We start from the raw sequence: 20,740 nt of genomic DNA on the forward strand, positions 1-20,740 counted from the left end.
GCCCACGTGTGTCACTCCAGCCCCCCCCCCAGTGTCACTCCAGGGCCCCCTTCCCCGCCGCCCCCCCGGCCGCATTCCCCTTTCCCATCCCCTCATCCCCCCACCCCCCCGTGGACACGCGCTCCGCGGTCACGCGTGTCCCTCTCCGCCGCCAGCCCCGCCCACCGCGCTCCCATTGGTGGGGACTAACCGTGGCCCCGCCCTTCCCCGTGACGTCAGGGCTGTCCGGCGGCGCCGCGCCGGGAGGAGTCGCCGCCGCTCCGCGCGGGGCCGGGGCCGCCGCAGCCGTCGGTAAGGGCGGGGCGGGGTGCCCACGCGCGGGGCGCGGTGCCCACGCGCGAGCCCCGCCGGTGTAACGGCCCCGCTGCTCCCACGCGCGCCCCGCCCGGCGCGGCTCTGCCCGCTGGCACGCGCGCGGGACCCGCGGGCGGGGGGGGGGGGAGGAGGCGGGATGGGCACCCCAATCCCCCCCTCCCACGCGCGTGCCTTCCACCCCCCCCCTCTCCCGTCACCCATCCCGTCCCGGGAGCGGCCCAGCGCCTGACCCCCGTGGGGCACCCCAAGCCGGGACTCGGGTGTGAGAGGGGGGGGAGTGCGGGGTGGGTGCGGGGGGGGGGGGGGGGTGCTGCCCCACGCGGGGCCTGAGCAAAGGCAGGACAGCGCTTGTTGCCATCACGCCGCGACGCTGCCGTGGATCGCTTCCCCCATCGCGTCACCCGCGTGTCCTGACATCCCCTCACACCACGGCATTCCTGGGATGGGACCCCCCTCCCCTCCCACACCCCCACACACCCCCGACAGAGCCCGCCGACAGCCTGTTCCCCACTCGTGTCCCAGGGGGAGCGGGTGGCCCCACAGGGCACCATGCCGCTGGGGCAGGATGGGCCCAGCTGGAAGAAGAGGACCGAGGACATTCGGCGCATCTACGACTTCCGCGAGGTCCTGGGCACGTGAGTCTCAGTCGGGAAGCGGGGACACACACACACATACCGGTGACACCCCACCCATGGCACCGACTGTGCCCCTGCCACACCAAACCCGCCGTGTGGACCCAGCTCAAATGCTGGCCCATGGCAGTGGCTGAGCTGGGCTGGCACGTGGGGCCCACGCCGCGGGATACAGGCAAGGGGTTGGCGGTGCTGGCTGTGCCTCCCGCCCGCGGTGCCGGACACCGGGCCGAGGGTGCCGGTTCCCTCGGGCGGCAGAGGGGTGCTCGGTGGTGCCCGAAGCACCGTAAGGCTCTTAGGGTGGATTAGCGGGTTAATTACAGCAAGGCTTAGGGCCTGGCCGCCCCAGCACGCTGCCTGACACCTGCCCCACCTGGGCACTGCCAACAGCTCTGCCCCCGGACCCTGGGTGCCGCAGCTTTTGGGTGGCCCCCGGGACCCCGTGGAGCCAGGCAGGGTGGCCCTGCTCACCCTGGGGGTTGCTGAAACCCACCCGTCCCCACCCCTGGCAGCGGCAGGATGTTATCCTGCCTGACAAGGGGCTGGTGCAGCTGTGCTGGGAGACGCTAGGCGCTCCGCGTCCGGCTGCGCCTGTGTCCGGCCGTCCCAGCGGGCGGCTCCGGCTCACTCTCTCCTATAAATAGCTGGACTTTCTCCCCGTCGCCATGGCAATCGCTGCGCGGTATCTGCAGCTCCGGCCAGCAGCACCCCTTGCCTGGCTCACCCCTTGCCTTTCCCCCCCTCCGAACCCAGGGGGGCCTTCTCCGAGGTGGTCCTGGCGGAGGAGAAGGCGACGCGGAAGCTGGTGGCCATCAAGTGCATCGCCAAGAAGGCGCTGGAGGGGAAGGAGACCAGCATCGAGAACGAGATCGCCGTCCTCCACAAGTAGGGGCTGTCCCAGCGACCAGGGCGGGGGTCCTGCCCTGCACCCCTCTTTCCCTGCACTCGGCACGGTTCCCCACTGCCAGCACCCATCACCAGGCGTTATCGGCAGCGCCCAAAATAGCTGGCAGCGCGTGACACCCCATGGGGCTGAGCCTGACCGCTCGCTGTCTGGTGGGGGCTGAGGTGGGGGGCTGGGAGCCTCCTCACCCCCCATGCCACTTCCCTCCCTCCACAGGATCAAGCACCCCAACATTGTGGCCTTGGATGACATCTATGAAAGCGGCACCCACCTCTACCTCATCATGCAACTGTGAGTGACATCAGAGGGTCTGGGGAGGCCTGAAGGGGTACGTGCTGACCAGCTCTGCCTGTCCCCGCAGGGTCTCGGGGGGGGAACTCTTCGACCGCATCGTGGAGAAGGGCTTCTACACCGAGCGGGACGCCAGCGCCCTGATCCGGCAGATCCTCGACGCCGTCAAATACCTGCACGACATGGGCATTGTGCACCGTGACCTGAAGGTGAGCGGTGGGGGGCACACGCACAGCACACACCTCACCCCCCCCCTCCCATGGTGGTGAGGAGGTGACCCTGGTATCACGCCTCCCTGACACCCCCGCTCCCCGCAGCCCGAGAACCTGCTCTATTACAGCCTGGACGAGGACTCCAAGATCATGATCAGCGACTTCGGGCTGTCCAAGATCGAGGGCTGCGGCAGCGTCATGTCCACGGCCTGCGGCACCCCCGGCTACGTGGGTGAGCATCTGCTGTGGGCTGCCACTGGCCTGGGGGCAGGCCTGGGGTCCCGCCCTGGGGTCGGGGTCCCCCCTCACTCCTGCTGTCCCCACCCCAGCCCCTGAGGTGCTGGCACAGAAGCCCTACAGCAAGGCAGTGGATTGCTGGTCCATCGGAGTCATCGCCTACATTCTGTATGTATCCCCCCACCTCCTGCCCCCCTCCCTTATGCAGGGGCCTGTCCCCCCCGGGGCTGCCAGGGGCCAGCATCCCCCTCCCCGGCACCCCCCCAGGCTCTGCGGTTACCCCCCTTTCTACGACGAGAACGATGCCAAGCTCTTCGAGCAGATCCTGCGGGCTGAGTACGAGTTTGACTCACCCTACTGGGATGACATCTCAGACTCGGGTGAGCTGAGACCACCAAAGGGTTGGGAGCTGTCATGGTGTCATGGTAGCTGGGTGGGGGGGCAGTGGGTGCAGGTGCTCATGGCTGCTCCGTGCCCTGTCCCAGCCAAGGATTTCATCCAGCACCTGATGGAGAAGGACCCCAGCAAGCGCTTCACTTGTGAGCAAGCCCTGCAGCATCCCTGGTAAGGATGGGACTGCTGTCACCTGGCTGTGCCACCTCACCCCCAGTTTACCCTCCACTAGGCGTGGGGCTGGGGGTGTTCTGCTGACCCCTGTCCCTCTCCAGGATTGCTGGGGACACGGCCCTGGACAAGAACATCCACCAGTCGGTGAGCGAGCAGATCAAGAAGAACTTTGCAAAGAGCAAGTGGAAGGTGAGCACAGGGTGCTGGGGAGGGAGGCTGTGGGGTGCCAGGGGCTGTGTGGGGCCCCCTCCTTGCCGGACACCCCATGCTGGGTAATGGACGCTGTGGGGTTGGCAGCAAGCCTTCAACGCCACGGCGGTGGTGAGACACATGAGGAAGCTGCAGCTGGGAACCAGCCAGGAGGGCCCCGGGCAGACGGCTCCCACCAGCCCCGGCGAGCGACTGCGGGGAGGGACCACCAGCAACGGTGAGTCCCCAGCCCCTGAACCCCATCTCGTACCCCTGGGGCTGTGGCCAGGCTCTCACCCCTCTGCTCCCCTCCCCACAGGGTCGGACTGCGGGCGCCCACCCGCGAGCAGAGCTCAGCGCCGGCTGCCAGACTGAGCACGGCCCTGCATGGCCACGTCCTGGGGCGGCCGGGGGATGCAGCCCTGCTACGGGCATGGTGCAGGCTGGGTGGGGGGGGGGCCCTGCAGAGTTGGTGCAGGGAGGGATGGTGTGGGGGGGGGGCTCCCTGCCTGGCTCGCCCCAGCTGTGCGGAGCTGCCCCTCTCTGCACATTGGCAGCAGAGCTCTGCACTGAGGCAGGGGCAGCCCCCTGGAGCGCTCCCCCCTCACTCCCCACCTCGGGGCTGCGTCCCGGGCTTCTTCCCTCACCCCCTCCCTCCCCCCACACCTGCCCTGGCACTGCCCCCCCGTCCCCCCAGCATGTTCAAGGAGAATTTTCCAAATGGATGTTTCTATTTTATTGCTTGTAATAAAGACAAGAGGCCAATGCTGCCTGGCTCGGCTCTGCCTGGGGAAGGGGTCAGACATGGCCCTGAGCCCCTCAACTTCACTGCCCAGGGCAGCAGCTCCACTCTCCTCCCTGCCCCGTACCAGGCAGGGGCCAGGCAGCTGCTCACTCCTCAGTGCATCCCAGGCTGGGAGCAGGCGCCATGATCCGTCCTCGGCTGCAGACCCAGGGGTCTGTCCCTCCTGGGGTGTCCCTAGGGGGACCCATCCCCACAGCTGTCCTGGCCCCCAGCTCCCTTGGCCCGATCCCGGGTGCTGGCTGGTTTCTGACTCCTGCGGAGGTCAGCGCAGAAGAGGACCTGGTGTGGGGAGAGGCAACAGGGTGGGCATGGCTGGGGTGGTGGCTGAGTCTGGGGTACCCGGGAGGGGGGTACTCACCGCCTGCGCCCAGCCAGCACGGGGACCCCACAGCCCCCGGAAGAAGTCGCCTACGGAGAGAGAGTCAGCACTGACCCCGGGGCACCATCCCCATCCTGGGGGGTCCCACATTAGGGTCCAGCCCTGCCCTCACCGATCTCCTGGTGGGCCCGGGGGGTCAGGCTCCTGCCACCCAGCGCCGCGCCGTATCGCTCCCGCGCAATGCGCCAGACGTGTGTGTCCACCGGCACCGCCTCCGCCTTGTCCAGGGCCATCAGGCAGACGCAGTCAGCAACCTGCAGCAGGGCAGTGCCATCAACCCTGAGCTGCCAGCCTCACTCCTTGCCCCCCAGCCCCTCCCCAGCACCCACCTTGGCGCCCACCCCAGGCAGGGTGCACAGCACCCGCCTGGCCTCGGCATAGGGCACAGAGCGCAGCTGGTGCAGCCCCTCGGCACCGAACCCCTCAGCGATGGCCTTTGCGGTCCCGCTGACGAACTTGGCTCGGTACCCAAAACCCAACGCCCGCAGCCGGGCCTCGGCGTCAGCGCCTGCAGGAGGGACAGTGGGGCGGCGTGGGCTGGGCGTGCAGGGCAAGAGGCCGTGGCGGGGTGGCAGGGACGGCGTCGAGGCGCCGGTGGACCTGCGAGCGCCGAAAGGGAGGGAAAGGCGTGGAAGGGCCGGTCGTCGAGGCAGCAGAGGTGCGGGCCGAAGGCGCGGCAGAGCCGCTCGATCATGGCGGTGATGCGGGAGATGTGGTTGTTGGAGGTGCAGATGAAGGAGAGGAGGCACTCGGCGGGGTCCTGCCGCAGCACCCGCACCCCTGCGGGAGGCACTCGGTGAGGACTTGCCGGGTGGGAGCAGCCCTCGGCCCCCCGAGGAGCCACCTCACCTGGGAAGTCACCGGCCACGCTGCGGAAGAGGGGGTCGGCCGCCCCCCAGGCGCGGTACAGGGCCGACAGCCCCACGTCCAGCTGGAAGTAGTCGCGCAGGATCCGATCCGTCTCGGCACCGTCCGGCCTCGCCGCCCCGACGGGCTGGAGCTCCCCGTCCCGCTCCTCCTCCTCCTCCTCCCCGTACACCGTGTACCACAGCCGCTCGCGGTCCTGCCGCAGCGTCCAGACGCGGCCCCCCAGCACGCCCGTCCAGGCCCCGGGGCTGCTCTCCCACCACCTGCCGTGACGCGGAGAGCGTCGGGACCGGCCCTGACCCGACCCCGCCGGGATCGGCCCCGGGATGCCGGGACCCCGGGACTCCCGCCCCCCTACCCCGGCTCACCGGAAGGTCTGTCCCGACGACAGCACCAGATCCAGGCGGAGCTCGGCCGCTGGGCAGGGCAGGGAGCGCCACAGCCACGGGAAGGGGGACGGGCCATCCCGCAGCTTCATGCTCCGCCGCCCCGCCCGTGCCCTCGGAGCTACCCCACCGGAGCGTTCCCCGCCGCGCCGGCAGGCACAGCGCCCGCCCCCTCCCTCAGACGCTCTGGCCCGACTTCCGGCGGTGCCCGCACATGGCCGCCCCGCTCCCGTTCCCTTTTCCGCCCCCCCTCCTCCCGCCCCGCTCCTGTTCCCTTTTCCGTCCCTACACCCACCCCCCCTCCCTCCCCGCTCCCCGCCCGCAGCGGCCGCGGCTCCGCAGCGGAGGTTTATTTTCTAAGAATCAATAGATTTTTTTTTCTTCCTTCAAAATAAATACAAACAACGTCCGAGCGCGAGGCCGGCCGGGGGCTGGGCCCGGGGGGGGGGCGTGGGGGGTGTGGGGGGGCAGCACGGGAAGGGGGAGGGATGCGGCGGCGGCCAGAACAGGATCCGGGGACCCGCGGGCTGGGGGGGAGCGGGCACCGGGAATGTGAGAGCGAGGGTGGGCACGGGGGGGCCGGCCCCCCCCCCGCCCCGGTTTCCCCTCCCCCCAGGTGGGTGCAGACCAGCTGCACGGTGTGGGGGGGGTCCCGAGCCCCGCTTGCCCTGAGATACGGCGGAGGGGGGTGGGGGGAGCGGCCGGCGGCGGGGGGGGGGCCGGCTCAGTCGCTCTCGCTGGAGTCGCTGCTCTGCTCGCCCTGCACCTTGTTGCGGTGCTGCATGGCGCGGTGGTAGGCGATCTGCACCGACTTGCGGATGTTGGACTTGCGGCCCTCCAGCATCTTCTCCTTGTCCAGGTCCTGGTTCACCCCCAGAGGCACCAGCTTCGTCCGGGGCAACCACTGCCTGCGGGGAGCAGGGGGCCACCTCGTTTGAGGGTTACAATCGTCTCTGGATGCCCTCCCCCCAAAGCCCCCGGCACCCCATCCTTACCAAGTGCGCTTGTTGTCGAAGAAGAGGACAAGGTAGAGGTGCTCACGTGCTTCCTGAGTCATCTGCTCCCCCAGCTTCAGCACCTCCAAGGGGGGCACGGGGATGGGGACGCCGTGGTGGAACATGCCCTCCCGCGGCATCTTGGGGTCGATGATCTGCCCGAAGAGCAGGGAGGGCTAAGGAGGGGGGAAACAGGGAACCCCCAGCACTGCCCCGTGGGAGGGGGACATGGATTTAGGGGGTGCTGACAGCAGGGGGGAGCGTGCTGCCCGCGGTACTCACCAGCGCTGGGTAGGAAGGGTACCCCCGGCACTTGGCCCACACCAGGTCCAGGGCATCCAGGGAGGAATCCTCGTCCTCAGACAGCCACCCAGCGCCGCGCCCCATGCCCTTGCGCACCACTGTGCCAAAGGAGAGGGGTGTCAGCTGTGTCCCCCCCAGGTGATGGCACCAGCCGGGCCCACAGCTGTGGTACTTACTGCCATGCCCCACGCTTCGCCCCGTGCCCACGGAGTAGGACTCATTCTCCGTCCCTGACGTGTCCTCGCTGCTGTCCTCTGGGAAGTTCACTCGGGAGAAGGAGGGTTTCCCTCTGCCCTGCTTGGAGGGCGTTGTGCTGTAGAGAGAGTAGAGCTGTCAGCAGGAGCCATCTTAGGCTTCCAGAAACTGCTTTGGAGAGGGGTGGCCTGGTGGGACACCGGGGCTCATGGGCTCCAACCGCTGGCCTCAGCCCCAGGAAGGACATGGCAGGGGGCCCAGGAAGAAAAATGGGAGGGTGATTCTGCTGGGCACCAGCTGTATGCCCACCCATGTTCACTTTCTGGAGGAACCCAGAAGACCCTCTCTCAGCTGAGTCAGAGGTGCAGGCAAGAACCTGCCGGAGCCACCAGCTGGAAGGGGCGTGCCAGAGCAGCCGCTGTTCCAGAAGACTCCCCGGTTCAGGCTCCTCGCTAGCTGTTGGCTGCACTCCCACCTTTAGGCTTTACACTTAAACCAGGCACAAACCCCACCGCTTCCTGGGGTCTAGCTCACAGCAGCTGGACCACAGGAGGGTGAACAAGATGGGTACCACCAACAGCCTCCTTGTCCAGCAACCCCAGGTGGCATCAGCACCATGAGAGCTGGGCTGGAGATGGTACCTGGTACGGTCTGAGGCAGCGCTGCTGCTGCTGCTGCTACTGGATTCCGAGTCGGAGCTACTCCGGGGAAGATTGCAGTCATTGCGGTACACCAGGAAGCTCTTCTTCACTGGCTGGTTCCCGCTGCTGAAACCGTTGGCTGGCAGGTCTGCAAAACACCCGCCAGAAGAGCGTTACGACTGCGCGGAGACCCTGCCACGTCCTCCCAGAGGGGCCGTGACTGTCTGACCACGCAGGGGGAGCTGCTGCACCCACCCATGGGAGCATCTTCGATGGACTTATCGCTGTCGCTGTCTGAGCTGGAGCTGGGGCGTGGGCTTCGCCCTCGCTTCCTCTGCCGCTGGGACGATCCCATTATCGGGAGCTGCGGGGGGCCGATGGGGCTGTTCCCGTGCCCGGGAGTGATCTGGCTGTCTCGGTTCTTCGGGGGACGTCCTGGACGTTTTGGAGGGCCTGCAGTTTTAGGATTCTTCTTGGAGAAGAGCACCGAGGTCCTCCTGCCAACTTCATGTGCTGGGGTGGAAGAAGAATTGGGGCCCAGACCTGGAAGAGAGGAGAAGGCGTCAGCTCCAGCCCACAGATCCTGGCAGGGACCAGAAGGCAGCAGCACCCAGGAGCTTCATTTCTCAGGAACTCCAGTCTCGCAAGATTTTCCATCCTGAGCTTTGCCACGTCTGTGCCCTCAGGGTCAAACTCTCTGGTCTGCTGAGAGCAAAAGCTAGAGGGGGACATGAAAGGACACTCTGCCAGCCAGAAATGTTTTTCACAGGCAGCAACCTCACACAAGGAGAAGTCAAGAGCAGCCAAGCAGGAATAAACCCTTCCCACGACACACTGCAGCTGGAAAGCTCCACTGTACTCTTGAAAGACAAAGGCCCTAAAACACTCCCTGCCTGCCAATGAGCCTGCTTTTCCCGGGGAGCAGGACCAGGACGCAGGGGTGGTGAACTCCCAGTCACACAGGGCAGCTCTGTGTGAGCTCCCCACGGAGCCCAGCTCGGTGTCTCTGTCCAGGAGCCCAAGGAGCTGGCAGCTGGCCTGTCTTTGGCTCACAGCCTGGGGAGGGGATTTGGAGCTCTGCAATTGGTGCTGCTGCAACTCCCTTCCGTGCTGCGAAGCAGGAAGGGATGCTGAAGGCAGCCTGCTTCGAGAAAGCGGGCAGCGTGGCTGACCTGGCAGAGCTGGCAGGAGGAAATGGTGTGTCTCACGCCTCATGTCACACAGCTGGGACTCTCGGTCTCTGTCTCTGGAATGACATCCAGTTCCTCACCCGCATGGGAGGCGAGCTCACAGCTGCAGCCAGCATTTGGCCAGGTGAACAGCAGGGATGTGCCAACCCTCCCCAGCAGCAAACATGCATCAGGCTGTGGCTGTGCCCGATACCAGAGGTGGCCTCCTTTGGCTGCCAAAGACAAACCTGGCTGGCAAGGATCACCACCAACCGTCCTCAGACGGGCACGCCGGGAGGGAGCCTGTGGAAGCGCAGATGTACTCTGCACCCAGCCCTATGGAAGGTGCTACAGGAAATGAGGAACTCCGTAGGGGAATAGGAGATAAGGGCCTGCCCACCCCTGAGAGGCCATCTGACATGCTCCTAAGGGAGCGGGGCGTGCGCGGGCAGCTGCCCACACAGCCCTCCTGCCTCGGGAGGTACCTGGCAGAGTGGTCTCTGCCTCTCCCCCTGCCACGTGGGTGCGGAGGTGGTTCTCCACCGCTCCCCAGAACCAGCAGCATTCTGGAGGGACTGGTACCTTTGCCAGTCTCCTGGCTGCTGCTCTCTTCTGCAGCGCTGTCTGTCTGCAGGTCCTTCTCACAGGGGTTGTGTGACTGCAGGACTCCCCGGGCAGAGGAGCCGTGCCGCTCCAGCCCGTCTCGGCCCAGGTCCCGTGGGTGAGCAAGTTTCCGCCGCAGGACTGTGATCTCCTTCTTGATCATCTTGGCCCGGCGGGACCGTCCTATGCTCTGTTTGCCAGCGTTGACCTCATCCAGCCGCTCCAGCAGAATCTTTAGCTGCTCCTCCAAGGGCAGGTGCTTCTGATTCTCCGAGAGCAGCAGCCGCACATCTTCTGGAGGAACAAAGAGGAGCGGATGGATGAAAGAAGTCGGGAACTCTTTGGAGCTTCTCTACCTGAAAGGGCGTGGGGCAATCCAGGCTCCTGCAGAAGGGAGATAGCTGACACGGTACCAAACACCTGTGAACATGGGGAGTTATCCTAAAAGACCTGGAGAAGTTGCTGGTTGGGACTGCTGGGGAAAGCAGGCTGATCAGCAGCTTGGAGAATCCCAGAGTTCTCATTGGCCAGGGAAAGGGCAGAGCAGGAAAAGGAAAAGGGGTTGTAACAGGTAAAACAAGAGTCAAAGGGTCCCGAAGCATTACAGAGCAGGGAAATCCCCCTGACTGAGCCTGTCCTGTGCTCAACATGGAGGTCCCTAAAAGGATCCTTCTCAGCCAAGCAATTCCTGGTGGGGCTCCCCATTGCCCAGCAGCGACAAGCAGAACGATGACCATGAAGCCAGTGAGATCTGGCTGGGGACTATTGAGAACCGTGTGGGAAGGGGGAGTTGATCCTTCTAGACGGGCAGCATGGCGGAGGCTCCCCTGAGCTGCTCATGGACAGTGCTGGGGATGTGGCAAGTGACAGTGCCCTGATGCTGGCCAGGGAGGCCACATCCCAGGCAGCCCCCTGCTCTGGAGGACGAGGGACCAAGGGGCTGGCAGGACACACAGACAAGCCGCTGCCCAGAACCAACCTAATGGGGCCAATAGATACCTGGCTAGCCAAGCCCTCACCTCTCTGGGGAGCAGGCACACACAACCAAGGTGTTCAACTGAACCTCCCATGGGACGAGGCAGCTCAAAGAGATCCCCAGGTGCCCCAACTCTGCCCCAGCTTTACCTCCAAGTAGATCCCCAGGACAGGGGATGAGTACCCACCGTCCTCGATGTCTTGGACCTGAGCTTCTTCCACCGTTACACAGTGGGGGAAGTGCATGCCTGTCTCAAAGTCAATGCCCATCTTCTCTGCCTGCCGGCGAGCCTGCCGGAGAACGGCGCCTCCCTGCTCCCGCAGACGGATGGCTGCCCGGTAGAAGATTGTGTCTTTGGCATTGTATTTCAAACAGTTGTTGATAATCAGGTTGAAATCCTCCTCAAAGTCATCGAAGTTCAGATAGCGATAGGCTTCCAGGTTTTGTTTCATTGTCTGAAAATCCATTGGCTTCTTGATGTGATCCAGGTAGTCTGGGACCTGCATGGAGAAAAAGCCAGAGCTAAGAGCCCAGGAGGCCTCAGTTAGCATTACCTGCTCCAAGAAAACAGTCGTTAGAGGAATCAGGTACCGCTCCCTGTGTTCTGCCCAAATGCACATCAGGGAATGCTGTCTGTTTTTGCAGCTTGAGGAACAGCAACAGCTCCTGACTCAGGAGCCCATGTGCTGCGCTCAACCTGTTAGAGCAGATACGTACTCCCAAGTGTTTTTAAGGCTCCAGCACACACAGCAGCATCTCTCCTCCGTCTGCAGGCACCTGGGATCCAGCTACATGGCATTTCCCCAAGGGAGAAAGCTGCAAGTGCAGCTCCTGGGGGTGAGGATGAATGCAGACAGATAGAACCGTCCAGGTGGCAGCAGCAGCTGCAGGTGGGACTGTGCAGTGTTCCTCCCCAGTGCTACTGAAACACCTCAGTGCCAGAGCTGTGCAGGGCCGGCACAGCCTTTCCCCACTCTCCTGGGCAGGCACTGAGTGACGGTCTCAGGAATCCCTTCCCTTGCTGCCAGCAGTGACAGTCTGGTGGAGACAATCCTGTTCCTGTGCTGTGCTCAGCTCGCTGCCTAGCCGAGGCCTTTATGAGAGGGTAGGTGAGAGTGTGCTGCCTGCTAAGGGCCAGCATTCTGCCTTTCCCAGTGGGAATCCTCAACCGCTCACACACACTGGGGAGTCACCAGCCATGTTTACAGAGGGAGAGCGGGCACCAGCTCAGCTGTTGTGCACTCGGCTCACCCAGGAGTGGCATTGCTGGGTGAGTGGTGCTGGGATGCACGAGCCAGCACCCGGTTACCCTGGGGAGCTTCCAGATCAGAGAGCACCCTGGGCAGCCCTTGGCACGAGCATGGGACAAGTTTGAGTGAAGTAGAAATCTGGGGGAGGGGGTTCTTACTTCGTAGATTTCTGTTACCTCAGACAGAGGGACCGGCTCGCTGAAGATGTTGCCCGTGTCTTTCTCCTGCAGCTGCTCAAGCGTCTTGCGAAGGAGGATGAGGAAGGGGGTGAGCTGCATTTCCAGTGCTACCTGCTGCACCTTGATCTGAAACAGAGGAAAGGAGCGGGGCTGAGCCTCCTGCCTGGCAGCCAGGCAGTGGGACTGTCCCCAGGGAGCAGCAGCACAGTCCTGCAGGCAGGGACACCTCTTCTCACACAAGGGGCAGGGACTGCACCTCACCCCCATCTCTGGGGAGTGGAGGTGTAACACCAGCTCCAGCACCTGCGCGTCCCACCTCAGCCTTGCAGAGCAGCCACCTTTCCTCAGAGCACGGCCGAGGGGAGCCCGGCACATGCCCTACAGCACTCTGAAGAGCCCATGCTCATGCCCACCCCAGCAGCTCCCCAAAGAGGGGCAAACAATTGTTACCGTCTCTCTCTTGAGCTTCTCCCGCTTGCGTATCAGCTCCACCAGCAAGCGTGCACGCTCTAGGTCATGGCGGAGGCGCTGCCATGATTTCAGCTGCTCCTTCAGCGCCCAGTTCTTATCCTCAGTGTCTCTCTGCGGGAACATCAGAGACCGTGAGCTGACAGGAGATGTGTTCCCATCTCCACCTTCCTGACCATGTGCTGGGGCTCCTTCCTGTCAAAGGGAATGGGCATGCCTGACCCACTGGTTCCGTGAAGGTACCCACACCCTGGTGGGCAACTCAGAAACAGTCCAACCTCTGGTCAATACCGAGTACCCGCTCCTTAGTTACAAAGCTCATAGGATGCCAGGAGGTGGATATCCCAAACCTCTGGAAATACCCTTCCTAACACAACTGGCTGCCCAAAAGCACAGATCAACAATACCAGGGGCTGTGCTGCTGCTCAGAGCTCTTTCAAAGGGCAACAGGGAGCACGGCTCTTTTTCCTTTTGCTTCTCGACACCATAGCTGAAGATAAGCAGAAGCAGTCTCAGCTCTTCTCCAGTAAATAAAAACAAGCCAGGGCAAAGGCAGGAGAACCCCCTGCCTGGTCAGGGCCCTCCAAGGGCTCAGAAAGAAAGATTCAGAGCTCAGACGGGGAGCCAGAAGAGAAATCTTTCACTCTGGCACCAGAGATTTCACATCTGTGAAGCTCTGACTAAGGGCTGAGGCAGACAGTGGGCTGGAAGCAGCACCCACAGGGAGCGCTCCTGGAGCAGTTTCAGAAACTGAGAACAGGGCCTTGGTTCCTTCCAGTCTGTTTCTGGAGATCTCTGGCCACCTCTCTCAACACTTGCTGACACAGCAGCCTCAGCCCAGAGCCATTTCTGATGGGTTCACTACCGGCTAAATGCGGAAACGAGGAAGGAGCTAACAACTTCTGCGCAGCAGCCTGAGAGGGCAGGATTCCCTTCCCAGGGCAGGCTGCCAAAAACGTTGCTGCCTGGCCAAATCTCCAAAGACTGAGAACAGAGAGGAGAAGCAGCAAAAGCAGCTGGAGCCACCCTTTCCTCATCCGAGAGCTCATACCCCTGGCCCTGCTTCTGCGCCCGCAGGCCCCGCATGCAGCAAAGGCTTTGAGCCCACAGCTCCGAAGGCGCAGGAAGCAGGCGCGCGCAGCCAGGATTCCCCGCGGCACCGCAAGGAGCAGCCCTTACCTGGTCGCAGTTCCTTTGTGACTGCAGGTGTGTCTGGAGGCGGCGGAGCAGAGGGACACCGTTGCGGGACTGCCTCTTCAGAGTCCAGTAGCTGTGCAGCCTCTGCATGAACTGGCTCTTCCTCTGGATGGTTAAACGGTTTGTAATCTTACTGAGCCTGAAGAAGGGAGAAGGAACCACAGACTCTATCAGCAAGATAAGCCTGGCTGCTGCAGGAGCAGCAAGTCCTGGCTGCGGGGGATGTAGCAGCAAGGTCACCTGAGAGCAGCCAAGAAGCTCCTCGGGCAGGGAACACCCTTTAGCTGAGGCTGGAAGGTCTGTAACATCAAGTCATGCAGGGCAAAGCTGGCCCCAAGTCATCTGCAATGGAGGATGCCAGGAAACACCCGGCCTTGCCTCTCCAAAACATTTGCCTTTCTACCTCCTGCCAACTTTTGGGCAAAAACCTGAGGCAGCTCATGCCAGGTTGGGGTACAACACAGCCGCATCAAGGGCCAGACCTTTAACAGCTCCCACAGTCCCCAAGACCACAAGTGTTATGGCACTGCTATCCCAAACCCCTTATTTACCTGGCTGAGGGCCAGCCACAGCAACAAGGGCCTATGCCAAACACTACCGGACAAACTTGAGCCATAAACAGCTCAAGCAACTTGACCAAACCTGGCAAGGTGTGATAAGGAGACAGGAGACATGAGTGCAACAGAGCTTCTATCCGAGCTAATGAAGGACTAAAAAGGGTTTTCCAACTCTCTGCAACAGCAGAATGCTTGGAGGGGCCACGACAGCTTTGTCTGTCTATCAAAGGCTGGCCAGAGATTCCCTGCTAGCAGGGAGATGAAGGGACAAAGTCCCTGCATCCCAGACGGACAGCTCTTCACAGAGGATGACCCAACCTGCAAAGAGGCTGGGGAAAGCAGCCTTGTGTGCCATCGCAGGCCAAGCTTAGCTTCCACAGAAAGACATTTGGCATCCTGGCAACAGCCCCTGAAGAATAATTAATCCCAACAGGAAGGCCTGGGGAGAGGTTAACAGCTTCTAGCTCAGTGTGAGTTTCACTGCAAGCACAACAGTAGCAGCAAGAGCCTTCAAGCCGCCTGCCAATGCATCCACACAGGAGAAAAGAGTCTCTGGCTACAGAGCGAGCCCCAAGCGAGCAGTAACATAAGGTTGGGACGCACACAGACCGTGGCAAAACACCAGCAACCACGTAGCAGAGACCTGCCTCCACAAGTCACCAGAGAGCAAAACCCATGGCTTCTGCGTGCTCCCCTCTGTCTGCACAGCTCCCGCGCTGCCCTCGTGCTGCCAAGCCAACCTCCCGACAGTCGCGCCCCCACAGCAGGCACAAGTCATGCTCCCCTCTAATCACCCCTTGCAGGTGGCTGTGCAGGGGCTTGTTGTGCCCCGCTGCACCTGGCACAAAGCACTGAGGAAGCCCAGCCAGGAGGAAGGAGCTGCTGGGGTGGATGAGCTGTGCTCTGCAGGGCACAGGGATCCCGATACGAGACCTCTCTGCTCCAGAGAAAAACCAACCCCTGGGGTTAGCCCACTTCCCAGGCCTGAATCGCTCCCACACTTCCCTCTTTCCCCCAGCAGAGCACTGTGAGAAACAAAACCTCAGTGGAAAGGAGAGCAGCCTCCTCCTCCCTCCCTGGTTTACTTCAGCGCCTGAGGTCAGCACAACAGCAAAGGAGCGCTGGGAACCCCCAGCTGCTTCCTGATGCGTCCAGCCAAGTTTGTTCTCTGCTGTTAAGCTAACAGCAGCTATTTCCTGCCCTGTCGAGGCCCCAGACACCTCTGCAGGACAGTGTATCACTCTGCCCCTCTACAGGACTCCCAGAGGAAGCCACCAGAGAGAGAACAAAGGTGAAAGTACCCGTGTGAAAAGCTAAGGAGATCAACAAGGTAATGCCCATGTGGAAAGCGGGATGCAAGGCATGGAGAAAGAGAGAAACATCTCCCCAGTCAAGGGAGGACAGTGGGTCGTACCTGTGTGGGGGAATGCAGGGCACAGAAACCACGGGTGCTGCGGCTCGTTTCTCCGCTAGGATCTTCCGTGCCTTCTTCATCTTGATCCTAGACTTGGCTTTTGCTTTTTTGACTTTCTCTGAGCTCCAGCTCTTCCCCTCCTCCTCCTCCTCCTCGTCCTCCTCTTCGCCCTCACTGTGGGAGAGGGCGGGAAGCCTGCGCACAGAGCCTGGCGGCGTGTGGATGTCGCAGTAGGCAGTTTTGCGCACGCTGAAGGAGGTACCATTGGCCCCCGTCTCCCGGACGGGCTCCATCTTCATGTACAGCCCGGCCTGCTGGGCGCAGGTGACGTGGAAGGCCGTGTAGCAGTTGGCTTTGTGACACTGGATGCAAGCCCCGGAGCCGCGCTGCTTGCAAATGTAACAGGTCAGCTTCCAGCGCGCAGGCGGGATGTGCTCGATGCTGTCGATGGGCTCCAGGAAGACGGTGTTGGCAAAGCACACCTCCGGGATCCAGAGGGCACAGACCACATGTGCCCAGCGCCCGTCATCTGTCTGCTTGAAGGCCCCCCCTTTGTTCGGGCAGAGGGCGCAGTCCACAGCTCGTGAGGGTGACTGCAGGCACCGTCTGCAGAGCCACTGTCCCTCCGGGATGTAGGGCACCCCGTAGCACTCCTGGTGCACGGCCAGGTTGCACATGTCGCAGAAAAGGATGACGTTGCTGTTCTGACACTCCCCGTCGTTGCAGATGCAACAGACGGCATCCTCATCCACCAAGGCGTTTGGATCCCCCTTGTTGTGGCTCTCAAAGTAGGACTCCTTCTCCAGACGGTCCATCAGGTACTCAAAGATCTCCTGGGGAATGGGACTCACGCCTTCAGTCTTCCGTCGCTCGTTCATGATGTCCAGCCAGATGTAATCTTCCTCGTCCATGTCGTACTCCACCTCCTCATCCAGCTCCTCTGCTGACTTCTCAATGTACCTGGAAGGACAGCATGGGAAGGTGAGGGCAGAGCTGGTGGGGCCTCAGAGCCGCTGAACCCCAACTCCCACAGGCCCTGGCTGAGGGAACGTTTAAACGCTACAGCTAAGCCCTAAGTTAAAATTGAAAAATCCCAAGAAAAGCTTTTGGTTCTCAACAAGGGGAGAAGGTGCAGAAGCAGGAGGTACTGCCGCACCCTCAGCTGCACAGCTGCACACTGGGCACAAAATAACACCCGTCTAATGGGCGAGGTACGGGCCTTGGAGACTCATCACTGCGAGATGGGAGCCTGTGTGAGCCACTGAGCAGGTGACAGATGCTCTGGAGACAGTGGCCTCATGCTCAAAACACAACAGTGGCCAGGCATGCGGGCGCCACGTTTTGTTAATTCTAGCAGGGGTAGATGCACCCTCTTCCCTTTCACTGTGGGTGAGGGGATGTTATTTGGAGAGGAAAGGGCCAGAACCCGAGGCTGCCCCTTGGGCCACCACCCCCCACCATCGCAGTGAGTGGCACTGGGCACATGTCAGGGGAAGGTTTCTTTTCTAACACCCTGACACAAAATAATGTCATCATCCCATCCCTGGAATGCATGTCCGGTTTCTCAGGGAGCGTGGTGACTAAGATGGCAGGGCTGGCCACACAGGCCTTGCTTTGGTTCAGTGCTAACTGCCTGCTTGAGGTATTATTTTGGGCCACTGCATGCGCCCAACCACCCATAGAAAACACTTAGGACAATGACAAGTTAAGAAGCCCACAACCACACACACATCTTATGCGTAAACCTTGGTGCTGGGAGGCTCTAGGGCTACCCCAAAATACCTCAAAAGAGCCGTGGCGAAGGCAGGAAGACACTTTTGGTTTTTGTTATAACTATACCTGCTGTCCCAGCAAGAGAAGAGCTCAGCAATCCAACTGACAGCAAGGACCTAAGCAGTGATGGAGCGCTCTGCAAGTGCACAAACCCCTCAAAACTGGGGTGCAATGCCCGACAGAGCTGGGCCAATTCTGCCTCCAGACTCCAGGTATGAGCTAGAGCTGCCCGGGAGCCTTCTCATGCCACGGACAATACCTGTAGTAAGAGGTGGGGCGAGGTGGGGCGTCGGGGGTGTCCTGCTCCAGCTCCCGGTACACCACTTCAGGCAGCTTGGGGGTGGTGCCGGCTGAGGCATTGTGGTGATGGTGGTTGGAGTCCTTGCGCTTCTCCTTGTTCTTGTGCTTGCCGGACTTGGGCGGGACGCTCTGGGTCTCCGTGTTCTCCTTATTGCTCCCGTTCTCAGGTACCTCCTCAGGAGCCTCCTCATCCTCCGACACCACGTCGAGGTTATCGAAGATGCTGATGCGATGGACGCGGCCGTGCAGGTCCACCTCCACCATCCGTTGGGCCTGAGCGTAGGTCATCACCTCACGGCCCGGCGACTGGGAGGTCTCGGAGGGGCTGGGCGACTGCTTGTTGGCGGCACGGGCCTGGCGCCCTTTCTTCTTGTGCTTGCGCAGGGGGGTGTGCTGGGGCGGAGGGGGGTTGTCGTGGTCATAGTGGTAGAGGTGGTACTCGATCCCGCTGTAGCTCTTGTAGATCTTACGGCAGGTGCCCACCGGACACTCGTAGGGGGGCTTGGTGGCGCGGAGGTTGTGGCAGAAGGTCTTCACGTCGAAGTCTACGCCCATGGCGTCGCCCACCCGAGCGGGGGGACGAGGGGTTGAGGGGGGGCTGAGGCCAGGCCAGGCCAGGCCGGGCCCCCCGCCCCGCCGCCCCCTCCCTGGGTCCCGGCGGCGCTCCCCTCCCTCCCCTCCCTCCCGCCGCTCTCACCGGCCCCGGGGCCGCACTCAACGGGCGGGCGCGGGCGGCGGCTCCATGGGCGGCGGCGGCGGCGGGCCCGGGCCGGGCCGCAACAATGGAGGCTGCGGCGGCGCCTGGCGCGGGGCGGCCGCTGGGTAAAGCGCCGCGCCGCCCTTAGCAACCGCACTTTCGGCACGGCCGAGCCGAGCGGGGGGTGTGAGTGGGGGAATGGCGGAGAAGACGATGGGCGGCAACGGGAGGCGGCGGGGAGGATGCAGGGGAGGGATCGAAACGAGAAGGCCCCGGGAAAGGCGGAAGGGACCGGACCGCGTCGCGCTAGCTGGAGCGAATCTGCCGCTCCGAATCACAGCCGCCGCCGCCCGCGAGCCCCGCCCCAGCCCGGCCCCCGTTTCCTGCGGCCCGGCCCAGCCCCTGCTGCCACTGGCTCGGCAGGGCACGGATCGGCCCTCCCTGCCTCCGTTGTCCCCGGTTAGGCCCGTCCTGGCCCCACGGCCCACGCTGCCCCCGGCCAGGCCCGGGTCGGCCCCACTGCCCCAGCTCTGCACGGATCCGGCCCCTGGCCCGCCCCCGCCCCGGCACGGCCGGACTCGGCCCAGTACCCAAATCCGGCCCTCGCTGCCCGAGGCCCAGAAGAGCCCGGCAAGGCACAGCACGGCGGCCGACCCGCCCCCGCTTCCCCTGGGCCGGCCGGGCCGGACTCTCGGCCCGGCCCCCGACCGCCCCCGCTGACCCCGGCCCGGCCCGGCCCGGCACAGCCCGCCCCCGCTGCCCGAAGCCCGGCCTGGTCCGGCCCGTCTTGGCACGGCACGGCTTAGCCCGCCCCACCCGCCCCCCACTGCTGCCCCCGGCCCGGCCCTGCAGCCCGGCCCCTAGACTCGACCCCGTGCCCCCGGCTTGGCACAGCTCCTCCTGGTACCCGGCCCCCCAGGCCAAGCTCGGCAGGACATGGCATGTCCCGCCCTCACTGACCGAAGCCCGGCACGGCCCAGCTTGGCTCTGAACGGCCCGGCCTGTCCCGGCAACCTGGCTCGGTCCCTGGATCCCCGCCATGCACCTGGTCCGGCGCTGCATGGTCTGCCCTGGCTCCCCCTTGGCCCCCGCTGACACCTGCCCGGCCCGGTCTGTCCGGCCAGACTTGGCACGGGGCGCTCTGTTTGGCCCGGCTCAGCCCGGCTCAGCCAGGCACAGAATGGCATGTTCAGGCCCCCCAGCTCAGCAAGGCGACCGGTCAGGCAGGCGCCTGGTCTGAAAGGCGGCCGGTCAGACGGGTGGCCGGTCTGAAAGGTGGCCGGTGAGGTGGGCGGCTGGTCAGCAAGGGGGCCAGTCTGCAAGGCTGCTGGTCAGGCGGGTGGCTGTTCAGGAACTTGGCTGGTCTGGAAGGCAGACGGTTTGCAAGGCGGTGGGTCAGCAAGGCAGTTTGCAAGGCTGCCTTGAGAGGCATTCTCCCTGTCTGCTCTTGTGAGAGGTCCAAGTCTGGGGCCCTCAGTACAAGACAGACATAGACCTGTTAGAATCCAGAGGCCATCAAGATGTTCAGACAGCCTGAGAGAGTTGGGGTTGTTCAGCCTGGAGAAGAGAAGGCTCTGAGGAGACTTAATTACAGCCTTCCAGTATCTAAAGGGGCCTACAGGAAAGCTGGAGAGAGGCTGTTTTCAAGGGCAGGTAGAGATAGGACAAGGGCTAATGGCCTTAAGCTGGAGGAGGGGAGATTTAGATTAGGTATTAGGAAGAAATTCTTCCCTGTGTGGGTGGTGAGGCACTGGAACAGGTTACCCAGGTGTCCTTGGATCCCTGGCAGTATTCAAGGCCTAGTTGGATGGGGCTTTGGGCAACATGGGCTAGTGGAGGGTGTCCCTGCAGAGATTTTGTCCCACAGCCTAATCCAGTTCTAGTGAACACCTGTACTGTCTCCAGCTGTAGCTCTTGTGAGACTTGATGAATATTTATACACTCAGAGTTTATGTATGTTTCTTGATTATGTTAATCATTTTAATATAGTCAGTACTCCTATTGCTAAATTGTTAAATATTGCTAAAGAACAAAGATTAAACTCACCTAATTGTTTCTTCCTGTATGCTCAAGCTACATGTCATCCTAAAAATTCATGCAACAGGAATGTAGACAGTGGTGTTACCTGCTGAATATGCATGGGTTGCCATCTACACCAATTGAGTAAGCAGGAATGTTTCTTCTTGAGGCAGATTTGCTTTGTTATACGTTTGGAGTTTTGTTGTTGCATTTGGAGTCT

At 62.7% G+C, this 20,740-nt stretch overlaps 3 protein-coding genes across 5 annotated transcripts; 1 reads left to right on the forward strand and 2 right to left on the reverse strand.

The window, feature by feature from the left end:
* The first annotated feature begins 241 nt into the window (after positions 1-241).
* On the forward strand, positions 242-3,790 carry CAMK1 (calcium/calmodulin dependent protein kinase I). Its single transcript, XM_084269416.1, has 12 exons — positions 242-291; positions 838-950; positions 1,701-1,832; positions 2,068-2,142; positions 2,213-2,351; positions 2,460-2,586; positions 2,684-2,759; positions 2,859-2,971; positions 3,077-3,155; positions 3,260-3,347; positions 3,456-3,585; positions 3,667-3,790. The coding sequence occupies exons 2-12, from the start codon at positions 865-867 to the stop codon at positions 3,720-3,722; spliced, it is 1,101 nt and encodes a 366-aa protein (XP_084125542.1). The 5' UTR covers positions 242-291; positions 838-864; the 3' UTR covers positions 3,723-3,790.
* A 505-nt stretch (positions 3,791-4,295) lies between these two features.
* On the reverse strand, positions 4,296-5,899 carry OGG1 (8-oxoguanine DNA glycosylase). The gene is made up of 7 exons (XM_084269417.1): positions 5,767-5,899; positions 5,381-5,661; positions 5,132-5,311; positions 4,861-5,039; positions 4,644-4,785; positions 4,511-4,560; positions 4,296-4,431 (listed from the first exon to the last, which is right to left on the reverse strand). Exons 1-7 carry the CDS (start codon positions 5,874-5,876, stop codon positions 4,327-4,329), a joined length of 1,047 nt encoding a protein of 348 aa, XP_084125543.1. The 5' UTR covers positions 5,877-5,899; the 3' UTR covers positions 4,296-4,326.
* A 244-nt stretch (positions 5,900-6,143) lies between these two features.
* On the reverse strand, positions 6,144-18,359 carry BRPF1 (bromodomain and PHD finger containing 1; the record flags this gene model as incomplete). Of its 3 annotated transcripts, none has more annotated exons than XM_084269505.1 (13): positions 6,144-6,692; positions 6,780-6,934; positions 7,062-7,180; positions 7,259-7,395; positions 7,919-8,066; positions 8,174-8,461; positions 9,670-9,981; positions 10,854-11,166; positions 12,093-12,221; positions 12,546-12,677; positions 13,743-13,899; positions 15,732-16,691; positions 17,764-18,359. In XM_084269505.1, the coding sequence occupies 13 exons, from the start codon at positions 18,357-18,359 to the stop codon at positions 6,509-6,511; spliced, it is 3,630 nt and encodes a 1,209-aa protein (XP_084125631.1). In that variant the 3' UTR covers positions 6,144-6,508. The 3 variants fall into 3 exon arrangements, with proteins under 3 accessions (XP_084125631.1, XP_084125630.1, XP_084125629.1); XM_084269504.1 differs by having other exon boundaries at positions 9,670-9,984; XM_084269503.1 differs by having other exon boundaries at positions 7,062-7,395; positions 9,670-9,984.
* Positions 18,360-20,740: the final 2,381 nt, after the last annotated feature.

This window comes from Gallinula chloropus (assembly GCF_964237585.1).
Source record: "Gallinula chloropus genome assembly, chromosome: 12".
In the NCBI taxonomy this organism is placed as follows: Eukaryota; Metazoa; Chordata; class Aves; order Gruiformes; family Rallidae; genus Gallinula; species Gallinula chloropus.

Coding starts and splice junctions, on each gene's coding strand:
- CAMK1 (XM_084269416.1), top strand. CDS start 865: ATGCCGCTGGGGCAGGATGGGCCCAGCTGGAAGAAGAGGACCGAGGAC. Junction 2,352..2,459: donor TTGTGCACCGTGACCTGAAG/GTGAGCGGTGGG, acceptor CGCTCCCCGCAG/CCCGAGAACCTGCTCTATTA. Junction 3,586..3,666: donor GGGAGGGACCACCAGCAACG/GTGAGTCCCCAG, acceptor CCCTCCCCACAG/GGTCGGACTGCGGGCGCCCA.
- OGG1 (XM_084269417.1), bottom strand. CDS start 5,876: ATGAAGCTGCGGGATGGCCCGTCCCCCTTCCCGTGGCTGTGGCGCTCC. Junction 5,312..5,380: donor CGTGGCCGGTGACTTCCCAG/GTGAGGTGGCTC, acceptor TGCCTCCCGCAG/GGGTGCGGGTGCTGCGGCAG. Junction 5,040..5,131: donor CTCCCTTTCGGCGCTCGCAG/GTCCACCGGCGC, acceptor TCCCTCCTGCAG/GCGCTGACGCCGAGGCCCGG.